This window comes from Acanthochromis polyacanthus, chromosome 11 (assembly GCF_021347895.1).
Source record: "Acanthochromis polyacanthus isolate Apoly-LR-REF ecotype Palm Island chromosome 11, KAUST_Apoly_ChrSc, whole genome shotgun sequence".
NCBI lineage: Eukaryota > Metazoa > Chordata > Actinopteri > Pomacentridae > Acanthochromis > Acanthochromis polyacanthus.
In genome coordinates, this window is record NC_067123.1 from 11,925,963 (window position 1) to 11,941,253 (window position 15,291).

Consider the following 15,291-nt stretch of genomic DNA (forward strand, 5'->3'; position numbering starts at 1 on the left):
AAATACTGCAAAAACAATGATGGCCCTATATATAGGGTTGGGCATCGTTTGAATTTGAACGATTCCGATTCCTTGTTTCGATTCCGGTTCCTGACGATTCTCGATTCCGATTCTTTTCAGAGGCAGGGTCAAAAAAGTTTAGATGTTTCAAATAGGCTAGCTAACTAGAGGTCTTTCTGGATGAAGTAGTCTGAACTTCTCCATGAATTTTAATTCTATGAACTTTCTACTTTTTATGAACTTAATTATGAATTTTTCACAGGGCTGTTTTTAACTAGTATATAAATATCAAATCTTTTAACTTGAATATAAATATTATAAATTTTCTTTTCACAGGGGTACACTTTTCACAAGAAAGCTTTATTTAGTAGAGCAGGGCTTTATTTACACTTATCCTGAGTTTCTGATGCTACAGGTACTTAAACAGATCACTGTGCTCCCACTGATGGGCTAACCTGGTGCAGAATATCAACAGTTAGAAACAACTTGCACAACCCAGTCCACACTAGCAGCTGGTAAAGCATAAAATCAGAAACAGTTCTTGTTGAGGAAAATGATCATGTCTGCCTTCTCAGGCAGTATGCGTGAGCGTTCTGGACAGATAGTGTCTCCTGCAGTAAAGAACACACGTTCACTGGGTGTAGAAGAAGCTTGAACACATAAATATGAGAAAGCGAGATCTGACAGCAAAGGATAAGTCTTTCGTTGGTTCCACCACCATGCAGCAGGGTCCTCAGACATAATGGTTGGTGGAATTTCCTTGTATATCTGCAGCTCTTTCTCCACATGTTTCTTGATGGACATGGTGCTCTGCTGTGAAACTATGTTCTGTGCCTCTTCCTCAGCAAACAGTTCCTCCAGTGGAGTCTTCCTGGACAACTTGCAGGGAGGTGGTTGCTAAAAAAAACAAAAGGTTCATCATTATTGTCACTAAAAAAGAAAAACATCCATTAAAGGCATGATCATAATTAAGATATAGAACCTATAAAATATCAGCAATCATACACTTACACTCTCCTTCTCTTCCTCATTCTCCTCCTCTGCCTCTTTCTCAGGCCTTTTCTCTGATTGCATTGTGTCCCCATCAGCTCCAACGCCTTCCTCTGTTGACTACAAAGAACATAAATACTTAGATCTTCCATTTTAATAGCTGAAAAGGAAAGTTGTGCATGAATGACATTTCACCTGTTCAATCAGCCTCCTCTGGATCTGGTCCCAGGCGGTGTCGTCGTCATTCAACTTATGTTTAAAGCGCGGATCCAACGCAGTGGCCACTTGAAGAAAGTGCCTGATCTCATCATTCTGCAAAACCATATTTAAATGTTTTTACAAGCCACAGGAATAAAGATAATTCTATTCTTCATAAACTTCTTTACAGCTGCCTGCCTCAGTCACTTACCTGGTAGCGCTTAGATAGGTTTGCCCAAACCTGTTTTTTAAGGTTGGATACAAACACTGTGTCTCCTTCTTTGACAGTGAGATGTGCCTGGAGCTTGTGGAGAATGGGTAGTATCTGTCCACATGTGGGGCTCTTTTCTGAAGACACGCAGAGTGTTGACGTGTAGAGAACTTTCATGAGACTGATGAAGTCTTCAGCTCTCCGAAAATCCTCCTCAGTCAGACGAGCAAGCCTGTATGAAAAAGAATTAAGAACACATAGATCGATGGTAAAGATATTTTCTTTTTTTTTCTTAACCAAAACACCTAACATATGCTATGCACTCCCTACATTAGCCCATAGTCTATCATAGTGACAGCTCTTTGTAGTAAGTCAAGACAATCAATTCAGTGATGCAGTGTATGCACTCTTGTACTGTTCTTTGAATTCATATTTAGTGTGTACTGATATTTTTGTCTAAGCTCATCTATCTCTACCTGTCCCTTTCCATATTTTTTCTCAGCCGCTGATCCAAGCTGGCTGCTTGAATTGCAGGGTACTGCTCTGTGAATCTCTCCAGCATTAGGTACAGAGAGTTCCAGCGTGTTCTCACATCAAGGGTGAGTGAGTGTCGGGGCAGCTCTGATAAAAACAAAAACATTAATTTTAAGTTATTTAGCAGATGCCTTTCATCCTAGGAGACAAACAATACTTGTATTTAAAATTGGACTTAAACACCACAGAATTACTCAGTTCATAAAAAAATGACATCAGAAATATAAAGTCATTATGTTAATATCAGTGTTCAACGGTTAAATAAAGTGAACGTCATGTGTCTTACGTAGAAGTTCTTGCTTCTCTTGGAGAACCACCTTCGCCATCAAGCACCTCTTCATCCACACGACAACGGTTCGGACCTTGGCCACCCATTGACTCACTGAATTTAGGGAGTACAGACTTTGTGCTGCTAGATTAAGTGTGTGGGCAAAACAGCATAGTTTTACAAATTGCAGGTGCTTAATAGCAACATCCATATTGGCAGCATTATCTACAGTGATTGCTACAATTTTATCAGAAATGCCAAACTCTGACAGAACATCACTAATTTCCTCTGCCACAGCACAACCAGTCTGTGCTTTGTACACAGCTTTTGTTTTTAGTACTTTTTGCTGCATCTTGCCCTCCACTATATAGTGTGCTGTGATGGTGAGGTAATGGTCCTGTGTGATGTGACTGCAATAGAGCAGACGTCACTGAGCTCTGCAATCACGTTGGACTTCTCGACCTTATACCAAGATGGAATTAATTTATTTGACAAGTAGTCCCGAGAAGGTGGTGTGTATTTGGGGTTTAGGGTTTTCACCATGTCCCTGCAAACAGAAACAAACATAATGCCGCTGTTACTGTAACTTTAACTCAGTATAACTTAGCTTAGCTCCATTGTTACTGCATAACTAACCTAAATGTTGGTGATTCCACATCTGAAAAGGGATGCAGTTTCTTCACAATATAAGCTGTAACCTTTCTGTGGCACTCTTCTACTTGCTGCACCGACATCTTTCCCTTGGTCGCTATGGTGAACGGAGTGGGCGTAGCGCATCGTGGGGTCACGTCAACTGTCTGGCTAACGTTAGCATTCTCAGCTCGCTTGTCTGGGAAAAAATACATGTGCTAATGTTAGCTGGGTTATTTGCATTAAGATGACCCACCGTTTTAGGTAGAGTATAACTTGTTACCTGCTTCAGTGTTGACGTAAGACGTATTTTATTGTTTTACTTACCGGATATGGACTGGAGTGTGGTGCTAGGTTGAGGATCGGGGCCAGAGGAAGAGGCCGCAGAGGAGGGCCAGCGCAGCGCGTCAGAGACTGGGCACTCTGTTATTTGTACACCATGAACCCGGAGGTGTTTGATCATGTTTGTCGTGCACCCTCCTGTGCACGATATAATAATTTTGCAGGTGTTACACTGAGCCGACTTAAAGTTGTTTTTGGTGAAGTGAAGCCACACTTTAGACCGCCGCCGTACACTGTCCATGGTTTCGCGGTAACGCAAACACTTCCGGCGGATTCTTCTTCGTTGGTGTTCGGCGGATTCTACTTCCGGTCGGCGGACTAGGAATCGAAACTAGGAATCGAAATGAAAAAAATTGAACGATTCCGGGAGAATCGGAAAGTTAGTCCCGGTTCCAATCGATACCCGATGCTTGATGCCCAGTCCTACCTATATACCATAAATATTGTACTACTTGCATTTTTATTGGTCTTCATTCTTATCTACTTGTAAACACGGCTGGTAGTTCAGCCGAAAAGTCTTCGAATTTTTGTCACGACTGTTGGTTGCAGCTGAGTCGTTAATGTCATTATCGCTGTGCAGAGGAGCCCAGAATTTTCATTATATTTTATTTTTTTCACAATATGGATTGAGAAACTAGTCAATTTTTGATTAAAAAAAATTTAAATGGCACATGCAGATTAAAGTGAATTTGTTACAGCATCGTGATTTTAAGTTTAAGATCATGTCACAGGTGAGTAGCTTAGAGACGGCTGGAAAGTTGACAATTTCATGATTTTTTTTCCCCCAGTTTTTACAATTTTTCGCTGATAAATGGTGTTTTATTTTGGTCATTCATGTTTGTTTATTTTTATTAAGACACCGTACCTTTCAACGCTGGAGGCAGGTCTCAGGGTTCAGAGGACTGATTAATTACCATCTGATGTTGTAGTTGGCACCTTATTGTTTCTGCACTGTCACTGCAGGTAGCGATGCATGTTTATATCCTCGTATCATTAAATCCTGCGGTCACACTCGGTGGCGAGATCGCTTTCAGGCATCTACTCGCACCTCAAGAACTTGTCAATCTCATCAAATGCTGTGGAGGAGTGCTGCGGATGTAGCAGTTATTTCCTCTGAGATTTCAGACAGATGAGCAGTCTGCAGAGGGCGGAGGTGGTTCGAGGCGTTTGGCAGCATCAGGGAAGTTTGAGATAGATTGAAGGAGAGCTGCCATTTGACTGGCACGTAAATGAGGTCTTCACTTCAAAACTCGAGCTGCCTCCTTAAATCAGTGCCTCAGCCCGCCGGGCCGACAGCGGCATGATATCACTTTCAACGGAGCAGAAAGTGCTGCCTCATGCAGCGAGACTGAGATGAAAACTCTCCGCATCCCAAACCTGGCAATTACATAAACAGTCAAAGAGTGAGGAAGAAGAACGGCAGTGTGATGAAATCCAGAAAGAAGAAACAGGAGAACTGAGGCAAAATCCAGTCAGCTACAAAAATAGATGTTCAACCTTGAATCTCTGGAAAAACACAGAGGGTTTGAAAGTCATGTTACACTGAAGAAAAAAAAGTGTCAAAATTAGTCATCAGAGCCAGAAACTGCAAAAACAAAGACAATTATTGGATTTTAAACTTTCAAATGATTCTTGAATTGTTTTTGTGTGATGAACCTTTTGGTAAGAAACATGACATTTCATCAAAATCACTTCATTCCGCATGTTTAATTTCTGTTATTTGAATAATATACTGTTTGTTCTAACCAGATTTAGTGAAAACAAAAGAATTGCGCACGTCTTGTTGTAACCATGAAGCCATTTGTGAGGCAATCGTGGCCAACTATCGCATGATAAAAATTCATTTGGTTGTACTGCAGGCTGTGTATCCACAGAGTGGGTTCAAGACAAGTATGGAGTAAAATGTAAGTAACATAGCTATAGTATGTAAAGATATTGTTTTATTTCACAGTATTGGTAGCACCAGTGGGCACTTGTAAAAATGTTGCACATACTGATTGCAGGTTTTATTTTTTCAATTTCTCTAAAATAATCTGAGAAATTTGACTAAAAAAAGATTTTTTTCTTCTTTTTTTACTTTATGACGTTATACCTGTGTCATACTGCACTGAATAAATTTTTGAGTTCTCTTCTTCATGACTGTGCTTTTTCTATAGTGGTACAGAACTTCAGATTGAAGTGAAACAGTCGTCCAAAGTGAGTAAAAATGGACAGACACTTCCTGGATTTCAGATGATTGACATTTGTAATATATATAAAAAAATAAAGTCTACTATAACTTTCCAAAAAAAGTGTTCTTTACCCCACATTTTGTTTCTATGCCTGAAGTTGCATGTGATTAGGTAGAAAAAAATACAAGAAAAACTCTGAGAGGGCAGTACTCCGCCAAGGCTGCTCAGTTGCATCACTTCAGACGGCTCAAATCTTGAAAAAATTTGTGGCAGAAATCACAGCACTATAGAATGTGGCCATTTAATATAGATGCACCCACAAACAAAATGACCTTGCACTGAGCACATACGTGTGTTATATATGCGTACCTTATGTACGAATACTGAATCGCGAGACCTAAATATGTAGCAGGTGGCAGGAATTGATGGGATTCGGAAACACCCTCACAATTTAATCAATTTTTCCTTGTATGATTTCCAACGGATAAGTCCGCAATGGCCAATTTGTAGTAGGATTGCAATCGTGATTGTCAGCAGGGAGCTGATGTAGTTTTCCCTTGTTGTCATAGTTCCAGTGATGCCATGCCACTATCTCACAATGATAAGAAATCTTTAATAAGCCCGTGGATCCAGACTATAAGCTACATCACTCCCAAAATCTAATGACTTGGTCCTTGTGTCATTTCTGACCTGCCCTGAAAATTTAATTCAAATCCATTAATCCGTTTTTGAGTAATGTTGCTAACAGGCAGACAAACCAATACCGATTGTCACAGACCTCCTTGGCGGACTAATTATTGAAAATTTTATGAAATTTAAACCAGCTTGTGGAGCCATTAATGATCGGAATTTTTTTTCAGCAATACTCATTCATTGCATTTAAATTCAGTCATGCTCTTGATGAATAAAGCATATTGTTGCTTTTATTGTCAAGAAACCACATCTGTTGATCAAACTCTAAGAAACTTAATTGTGCAAATATTAAAATTATTAACGACTGATTTTTTTTTTTTTTTTTGTTTAACCACCACAGGTTTGTTTTGTCTGCACTGCAAACAGATGCACTCGCTGCTTTTCTTTTGTGAAAAATTATAGTTTTATTCAGGGTCAACCAGGACTCCAATTTTAAAGATTACAATGTCTTCACCAAGCTGGTGTCAAAGTGTGCCATTATCCACTTCAGCAGGCTGTAGTTATTGGGTTGCGTGTCTTTGAATCAAATTAGTTTGTACAACGTGTTGTCCCATCTCATTTAAAAACTAAAGTATTGTTCCAACTGTTCACAATCAAAAGCGGGACAGTGAACCTGCTGTTAAAGCCTCCCAGCTGTGTCTTGTGTCTTTTTTTGTTCCTGACGCAGTGAAACATACAAGTGGGGATAATGGCGCATTTGCATACACAATAAACGAGAGAAGAAAAGCTCAACTCACCTCTGCACACTGGGCTGATCATTAAATTGGTGTTGCTAGTTGTGCTCTTTGCCTGAAAATTTAAATTCAGCATGATAAGATTGCGAAGGGACAATGTTTGACATGTTTAACAGCTTTTTGTTGAAGGAGTGGTCGACCAAATATGAGCACAAGAATATTAGCATAGTAGATTTTCATTTTAATGCAAGCGCAGTTCAGTGCCATATCTTGGTTTTTGGGTTCCTTGATTTCTAATAATCAGTTTTAGCCCTGAAAAAACAAAAAAATCACATTGCGACTCCTAGTATGAAGCACACTGAGGCTGTTTGAGTTAAAGTTCTGCTCTAAGAAACCAAAATCCAAGTTGGTGGGAAAAAAAAATGGATTGAACAAAAATGTACAAAAAAACTCTTTCATCCTCTCAGTTGTCAGGATTTGCTGTTCTTTCCACCCCCTGTTTTATTCAGTTGCAGATGAAAGTCTTTTGGTTTTGAACTGTTGCTCTGACAATTTTTGACCTTGTTGGACTCTTGAACTCCTTCCACCTTTATATTATATTGCTCTTTGAAATGTCCGTGAAAATCCACCCAGCCCTTTTAGTGTATTTTCTTAAGCCTCTAATTGCAAAAAAGAATAGAGATTGTGACAAGGTGTGTATAGTTTTTGGTTTTTAAAACAACACCACTAATTAGATAACTCTTCCTCAAGGCTTGGCAGATCTTACAGCTTCGGTGACACATCTGTTGTTATTAGCGCCTTTAAATGGAACAAAAAACCGAAGACTTGTCACATAAATGAGGCAGAGAATGAATATTGTCTTGAGCAGAGGATATCAGCTTCTGTCAGCACTCACTATATTGATAAACCATTAAAGCAGAAGCATATCTAGCTTCGTTATCTAAACTGTCATTAAGTGTAAGGTCTTCTGACATGTACCGCCAGCAGATATTTTACATCTCAATCAACCTGTTTTCGCTCCAGCAATGTTTGATATTTACAGCTATAGTGTCAACACACCTGCAGAGATGCTTATGTTATATTCTTAGCTAGAAATTCCACCGAGACAAGTAATGTTTGAATGTTGGCGGCTGTCGGACAGGACATCCGTAGCAGAGCCAAACTCTGCTTGAGGTGTCTGCTTTGTGTTTGATGTAAAGAAAATAGGAATTTTAGTGCAATCGGCTTAACTTCTGGCAGCATCTCTGTCCTTTGTTGTTTTGCTGCAGACATCTGCTGTCCTCCAGTCACACAGCCAAGCTACACTATCTATTGTGCTGTGCCTGTTGTCTGTCTGTCTGGCTGGTGACAGAGGTCTGTTCTCAGCAGAGCTTCCTGTCCCAAAAGCTCTTTACCTCAAAGCCAAGAGACTGTAAGATGCTAAAATATGGACCTCTGAATAAGACAGTTAAAGCTGAAACAGGAGACGGTAACCTGGATGCAGGAGCATAGTTGGACTACCAGCTGCCCTTAAGCCAGTCATGATCAGTGTAAATGTCCTGATTAAGCTTTTTTTGTTGTTGTTGCCTCCAGTCCAAGTCATTTAGTATTTGCCAATATCATTTTACTAGATAATGGGCTGCACAGTGGGTAGTGGTTAGCACTTTCGCCTTGCAGCAAGAAGATCCCCGGTTCAAATCCCGGCCTGAGCCTGGGATCTTTCTGCATGGAGTTTGCATATTCTCCCTGTGAATGCGTGGGTTTTCTCTGGGTACTCCGGCTTCCTCCCACAGTCCAAAAATATGCTGAGGTTAATTGATCACTCTAAATTGCCCGTAGGTGTGAATGTGAGTGTGATTGTTTGTATATGTAGCCCTGCGACAGACTGGCGACCTGTCCAGTGTGTCCCCTGCCTTCGCCCGAGTCAGCTGGGGTAGGCTTCAGCCCCCCCCCCCCCCCCGCGACCCTAATGAAGATAAAGCGGTATATAGAGAATGGATGGATGGATTTTCCTAGATAATGCCCACCTCAAGTATTATAGATTGGATTGGATTGTAGTACCTGTATGATGTCGCCCATTATGTAAAGGTAATTTCTTGATCCAAATGCTCCGTAACACACTGACGTTTCTCAGAAACACTTCAAGACACAATACAAGACACACAAAAATGTGTCTTGTATTGCAGTGCTATCTGATAAGCCACCTATTGCACTTACACTGACAACTATTTTTATGTGGAGCTCTTGCGTCTAAATCGGAGCAAACCCCTGCAGCCTGGTTTTACAATCTGGTGGAATTCCAAAAGCCAGGAAGATGACAGCCGTTACAGCAGCACATTAATGCTCAAGGTTTTGGAATAACTTGTCCCACTATAAGGGATTTAATTTTTAGATGTTTGCACACTTGGTCCAGGTGGCTGCTTGTTTTCCAAGCAGTGTGATTTCATTGTATCTGTCAGTTGTTGTTGGCACAGTGTAAAAGGATTTAGGTGAACCAATGAATTCTATCTGCTCTCAGCTTCACATTTTTTATTTATTTATATATTTGACCTAATAATCTGCAGTCCGTGCTGTTGATTAGCTGAGTTATTTTGGTCTACAGGTCAGAGAAGGGGTAAAAACTGCCCACTCTTGTTCCCCAGAGCTAACTGTGTTTTAGAATTATAAAGGCAGCTGTCATGGCCATAATTGTAATGGCAACTTGCATTCAGAGCACAACTTTCAGCAAAAACACTAATTTCCAGTGACAGATTTAATCAGACTGATTCATATTTGAGTGTCAACATTAATCACGATGAATTCATCTAAACTAAATAATCCAGCGTCTGGAGGGTCGATGTGGAAAGTGAGCGTGAAAACTAATTATGATACACCAGAGTGAGAACCTTGATGAGTGCACTTCAGAACTGTTGTACCATGATGCCAGAAGTGACAGTTATTTTTACTTCACATGGAGGCCTGGTGTCCAGAGTTTTTAATATAAAGAATCATCTGAGTGACGGCTGATAAACTGCCAGGTTGGCTGGTGGAGGAGACGAAGCATTTGGCTGGTGGTTGGTGTTAATTTCACCTCCTGCTGTGTGTGTGTTATGACAGCCAGTGTTGCCTGGATACTTGATGGGACAGTAAATCTTCTGTCATTCCAAAATTTCTCCTCAATATATGTATTCATAGCTTATGGACACGTAAGGATGGCAAGATGGTGACAAAACTTGTTCTGAAAACATTTTTCAAGTGTGGAAATTAAATTGATTTATTAAATATTTATTAAACAGCCAATTCAGTAGTGTTTACTGATGATCTGTGTGTAGGATTTCCACAATTTCTTTTTGGATTCATAACTTCTTAGTGATAATCGAGCATTCATGAGAGAAACAGAACTCCTCGACTGGCTGATGTAATAATGAATCTTTTAGCCTTGGTCCAAGTACGCAGCCTGTTAATTATATCAAATTGCCGATTCGTTTTCACTTCATTATGCAGCTCTCCGTTTGTCCTGACCTGATCTTTACGTCCTGATTTGCCATAGCTGCCAGTCAGTTTCAGATGACATGGAAGAACTTGGCATTTGTCATGCTGATGGAGAAAATTTGCCGAGTTCAGAGTTAATTCTGTCCAAGTTTTTTGTTGATCTTTGTCGCACTGGTTCAGAAAGTTTTTCGTGCATATGTGTAGTATTCTGTATTCTCATAACCCTCTGAACCCCAAGCAGTTCATGGGCATTTTGTGAACCTTTCACAATTTTACTCAGTGCAATATAAAGTCCTGAACCTGTATAGAAACAACACAACCATAGATAGAAGTAAAAAGAACTGCCAATTGTCTTTTGTGCAGTATGACATTTATGTACCATAAATTATTAAAAATTAAAACTGTTTAATTTTTTGGATTGTACATTTTTTTAAAAATTTGAACACTCAGGGTTCTCACCAGGATTTTTTTTTACAGGTCCTCCCGCACGCGCACAATAGCCTTCATTAAGTCTCGCGAGCGGCCGGCCCAGATGTCAGTCAATGAGCGTCACGCAGATGGTCCAAATACTCGAGATTTAGGTCACTATCCACCATACATGGCATCACGGAAACAACCGAGACATGTTAATTGTAACCCTGAGATTGGAAGCGACTCTTAATTTTAGACGGGAACGGGTCAATCGACAGGAAAGTACGGCTAAGGTGGGGAGACATAAATTAACCTAGATAGGCACCCAGTCGATAAAAACAAATGCACATGGTGTTATCTGTCAAAATAACAGCGTAGCGGCCCTAATCACAGCGTAATCTTTTAAACTGACAGCGTAACGGCCCGTTACGACAGCGTAATGGCCCGTTACACGGAAATGCGCTGGCGAGAACCCTGACACTGGAATCAACAAGCACAACATTATGCCAAGTGTTCACAGGTGTTCCCAATACTGGGAAAAAGTGTTAACTTTGCCTGCTGTAGATCTTTTACTTATGTTTATGTTTTAGATTCATTTCTGTACTTGTCTTCTCTTTGTCTTGTGTGAACACATTCTGCAGTTTAGCTGAAAAATCTCTTTTTTATCATCTAACTGGTCAAAGCTGATTAAATAATAGCATCATGGCTGCATGACCGAGTGCAGTTTTTCTTTTTATACATTCTAGATAATTCAAACAGTTCATTTTTGGAAAATCTTTGAATGAGATGTGTAGAACACTGTAATTTTAATGAAATCTCACTAGTATAAGCTTAGATTTGATGAGTAGTTCAAGGACTGTTTGAAGTTGAAAGTGCAACTCTTCTTTCTGTTTTTACAGATGCACCTGCCATCAAGTTTAGGAATTTTAAAGGTTAATCCTGTCTAAAAGTGCTGTGATTGTTTGGTTGTTTGTCAAAACCAGGGAAATAGCTATCACTGAGTAGATAACCAGACCTACTAAGGCTGCTGAAAGAGAGATGTAATGTCTACAAATGGGCTTCAAATTTGGCACTGTACTTTTATATGATTCAGAGCACACATTTTTAAATGCATTCCTCCTAGTCTTAGGTATTAGCTCCTCAGCAGATCTAACATTATATATATTAGGGAAGCAGACCGTTCTGTCATCTTATCCAGTATGGGAACCTATTTCCTTGAAAATATGTCTGATATATTCCAGCTTTGTTCCGTTGGGGAGTGGGCATTTCCATCCGTATTCAGCTCACAAAAAGTAAGTGGTGTGCTATTTCTGTTCAAATATAAGAGTAGGAGGTGTCTGATAGTCTGCATTTCAGAAAAAACCCCTGAAAGGAGTATGTGTCTCAGATTTTTCCTTGCCTGACAGTGGCCATGTCTTGCTGGAAAGTTTTCAAGGTTACGTTTACTGCAGGGAGCATAGAAGAGGTTCTAAAATGCAAATGCACCGTTAAATGTCATGTTTTGCACATTTGGGTAGGTTTAATTAGTGTTCAATGCCTTGAGACCATGAGACGTTAATAAAGCGACGTTTTTCTGACCTTCACCTCTGCACCAAGTGTCACAGGGATGTCGTTATGTAGCTAAAAAAGATCTGTCAACAGCAGCTTAAACAGAGATACCATCAGTCATAGGGATTATTTTTTCAGAATTGTGTCTGATAATGGCACAGAAGTCTATTGTGTGTTCGTCAGGTGTGCAGTGTGTTGCAGGAAGCAGTTTCCCTCTGTTACTCATCAGTCTGACAGGAGACAGATGAGGCAGCATCTGTCTATTTCTAATTATCTACACATACACAGTCGACTTATGTTTGATTTAATCATACAGACTGATGTGCAAACTGTTTTGGACTCATTCTGCTGTCAGTATGTGCTTTATGAGATGTTCTGCTGATTCGAAAAGAACTACAGCTCTTTTGCATTCATTCATCTGACTCTAAATGTGCAGCTATTGGCAGATAGTGGAGTGATGTTAATGTTTGTCTGCGTCAGTCAGACCTATTTCTGGACATCTTCTCCCAGGAGTCACAGTGTTTGTACTCACACTGCAGTCATTAGGAAGTCAAAATCAGAATGGGTGAAAATAGGTTATTCTCACTTTGTGGCCTCATGTTTTCCACTTGGTAATGAATATTATTATTTCAGTAGGAGAAGTCAACAGACACTCCAGCAGCCCACAGAGGCTTTAAATCTCATTACACAACAGGGAAGAAAAGTGTTGGATTGATGAAAAATGAACAAGCGTGCTCTTAGATCGGTGCCACACCAGTATGGAAATAATGTAAAGTTTGGTCTAATGTGGTCCTACAGGAGGTTTATCTTACTGCAGTATCCGTTTCAGGCCTTCTGAGACTTGTCAGCTCTGTATCTTCTGTACTGTATTGTCAATACAGCTTGGACTAGGCGAAAGCAGCACTGCAGCAGTATGTGGAAATTCTGTGCCATCTTTGATTTTTACATAGTTTCTACTGACTGCATGTAGACACACTGAGAGCAGCACTCTTTTCTTCTTCTTTCAGGTTCTCCTTACAGTTGCAGCTCTACACATTGACATTGTTGAGCTTCTTGGTATCTCCTCAGTCTGATATATCTGGGTTTTTACTGCATTGTTGCTCAGAGGAGGAACGCCAGCACATATTCCTACTTTGTAGTGTTTTTTCATTGTTCCAAATAGTTAGCCTTCATGCTGTCCTTGTAATCACAGGAAATTTTAAATCAATTTTACCTAGTGAAACTGAAAATGGGATTTCTGTGAATGGAGTTGAATGGGTTGTATTAGTGTTAGTTTTGAATTTTATTATGATGAAACCAGAGATACTAATTTCTTTAGCTATGATCTATGTAATCAGCAGCAGTCAGCAACTCGATGAGCCCTCAGTAGAGGGCAGAACCACGCCCTCTACTGGCGAAAACCCTGTCCTCCCTATACAAATGATGCAATATGTATCAATTTTGATCATTGTACATATCTCCCTTCCTACTTGATCTGCTGACCTGTAACTGCACAACTGAGCAGGGGACCTTAGACTGATCTTCAGTGCCAAGTTTGATTATCCTGTCTTCAGCACTTGCAGAGATATCGGAACGGACATAGCCACATACATACATACTTACCCAGCCAGATACCGCACCGAATGCAGTAACCCCGATGACGTTCGTCAGGCGTGGTTAATTACTCCGCCAAGGAACATGGCGGAGTCATGTGACAATCGGCGAACGTTTGTCTGTATCTCTGTGCGCAACATTACTCAAAAACGGAATAACGGATTTGGATTAAATTTTTAGGGAAGGTCAGAAATGACACAAGAACTACCTGATTAGATTTTGGCAGTGATGTCGCTTATAGTCTGGGTCCACAAATTTGTTAAAGATTTCTGTATCATTGCAAAGTAGCAACACTGCGCCATTGTAACTATGACTACAAGTGAATGCTATGTCAGCTGCCTGCTGACAATCAAATGATTGCGATCCTATTACAAATCCACCACTGCGGACTTCTCAGGACTTATCCATCCCCCACCCCATCGGACGCTACGGGGCAGAACGAATATTCGGATATTCGTCTCCAATAGGGCCCAAATATCCGAAGACCAGAAACCACTATTAGGGCCAGCCCTACTAGCCACACAATAAATATTAGATGTACATCCCTTTAGATAAAAGTGTCTGCTAAATGAAATTGTAGAATTGTAAATGGAGTGAAAAACACCAGACATTACAATGCAGTTGTTAGGACTGAAGAAAAACATTTGTTACAGTGAATTGGAATATTTTACAAAAAAGAGCCAAAACCATGTTGGTTAAAAATGTTAATGTTGGTACGTTACTGTGTTGATGTCCTCTATTATGCCGGCTGATCCATTAGCCTGTGTTGCATTTTGGGATTGTTAGCATAATGTAGACACTTTGGGCACTTCTGTATCTGTGAAATTAACCTCTGGGACACTTTGATTCCTGATTAATCAACTGGAACATTTTGCTTCTGTGTGTTTATTTCCAGCTCTTCTGATCAAAGTGTGTTTAATGAAGACTTTACTCGAGCTTTTCAGATGGAAGGAGGGTTTAAGAGCTAACTGTGGCAGCAGTGGATGTTTTTATCATTTTCTCTGGCAACTTGTCGTGATTAATGCACTCTGGGTTGATTGTCTGACTCCTAGATTGAAGGTCTGCTCTTTCTGAGCCTGTCCAGCTCGAAACATCGACAGAGGTTGCATATTGTTTTGGGGATCAATTGGTGCTTTATAATTAGATTTTGATTTGAAATGATTGCACTTCTGCCAGGGGAAATTAATGCTGCCATTACACTGAATCTGCAATTCATGATGCATCAAGTATACAGAGATTAGGCTGGACTGCTTTATTGCTGTTAGTATTTTGCCTTAGTTGTAAAACCCTAACTATGAAATGCTGATGAAGTGTGGGAAGCTCTCGGTAAATTAAGTAAATATTGCATAAGCTGATAAGATGTTTGCATAAAGAAAATCCCACTGAGCTTAAAGAAGTGTGGCAGACCTTCATTTGTTTTGGTTTACATGTGTATAATCGTCACATTAGTCGAATAAATCATGTTTATGTATTAAATGCATCGGCAGTGCAATGATGCAGCACTCACATTTATATGCAGTGGACATCCATCACACAGACAGAAAGACACAGTCTTTTCTGTGGATATTAATCCAAACT

At 40.1% G+C, this 15,291-nt stretch overlaps 2 protein-coding genes across 3 annotated transcripts in view; one reads left to right on the forward strand and one right to left on the reverse strand.

The window, feature by feature from the left end:
* The window catches only part of tmem65 (transmembrane protein 65), a 70,112-nt gene that overhangs the window by 21,101 nt on the left and 33,720 nt on the right, over positions 1-15,291 (forward strand). The gene's annotated exons all lie outside the window — the stretch shown is intronic.
* Positions 342-3,474, reverse strand: LOC127535996 (E3 SUMO-protein ligase ZBED1-like). 2 transcript variants are annotated; one of them, XM_051955111.1, is made up of 7 exons: positions 3,159-3,471; positions 2,838-3,030; positions 2,220-2,748; positions 1,400-1,631; positions 1,186-1,302; positions 1,012-1,110; positions 342-897 (listed from the first exon to the last, which is right to left on the reverse strand). In XM_051955111.1, the coding sequence occupies exons 3-7, from the start codon at positions 2,306-2,308 to the stop codon at positions 529-531; spliced, it is 906 nt and encodes a 301-aa protein (XP_051811071.1). In that variant the 5' UTR covers positions 2,309-2,748; positions 2,838-3,030; positions 3,159-3,471; the 3' UTR covers positions 342-528. The 2 variants fall into 2 exon arrangements, with proteins under 2 accessions (XP_051811071.1, XP_051811072.1); XM_051955112.1 differs by lacking the exons at positions 2,220-2,748; positions 2,838-3,030 and having other exon boundaries at positions 3,159-3,474.

Bases quoted from the DNA above. Each gene is read 5' to 3' on its own strand.
- LOC127535996 (XM_051955111.1), bottom strand. From the start codon at position 2,308: ATGGGTGGCCAAGGTCCGAACCGTTGTCGTGTGGATGAAGAGGTGCTT. The intron at 1,632-2,219 runs GTAAGACACATG...TTTTTCATACAG, and splicing joins AGAGAAGCAAGAACTTCTAC to GCTTGCTCGTCTGACTGAGG. The intron at 1,111-1,185 runs GTGAAATGTCAT...TGTTCTTTGTAG, and splicing joins AGAGGAGGCTGATTGAACAG to TCAACAGAGGAAGGCGTTGG.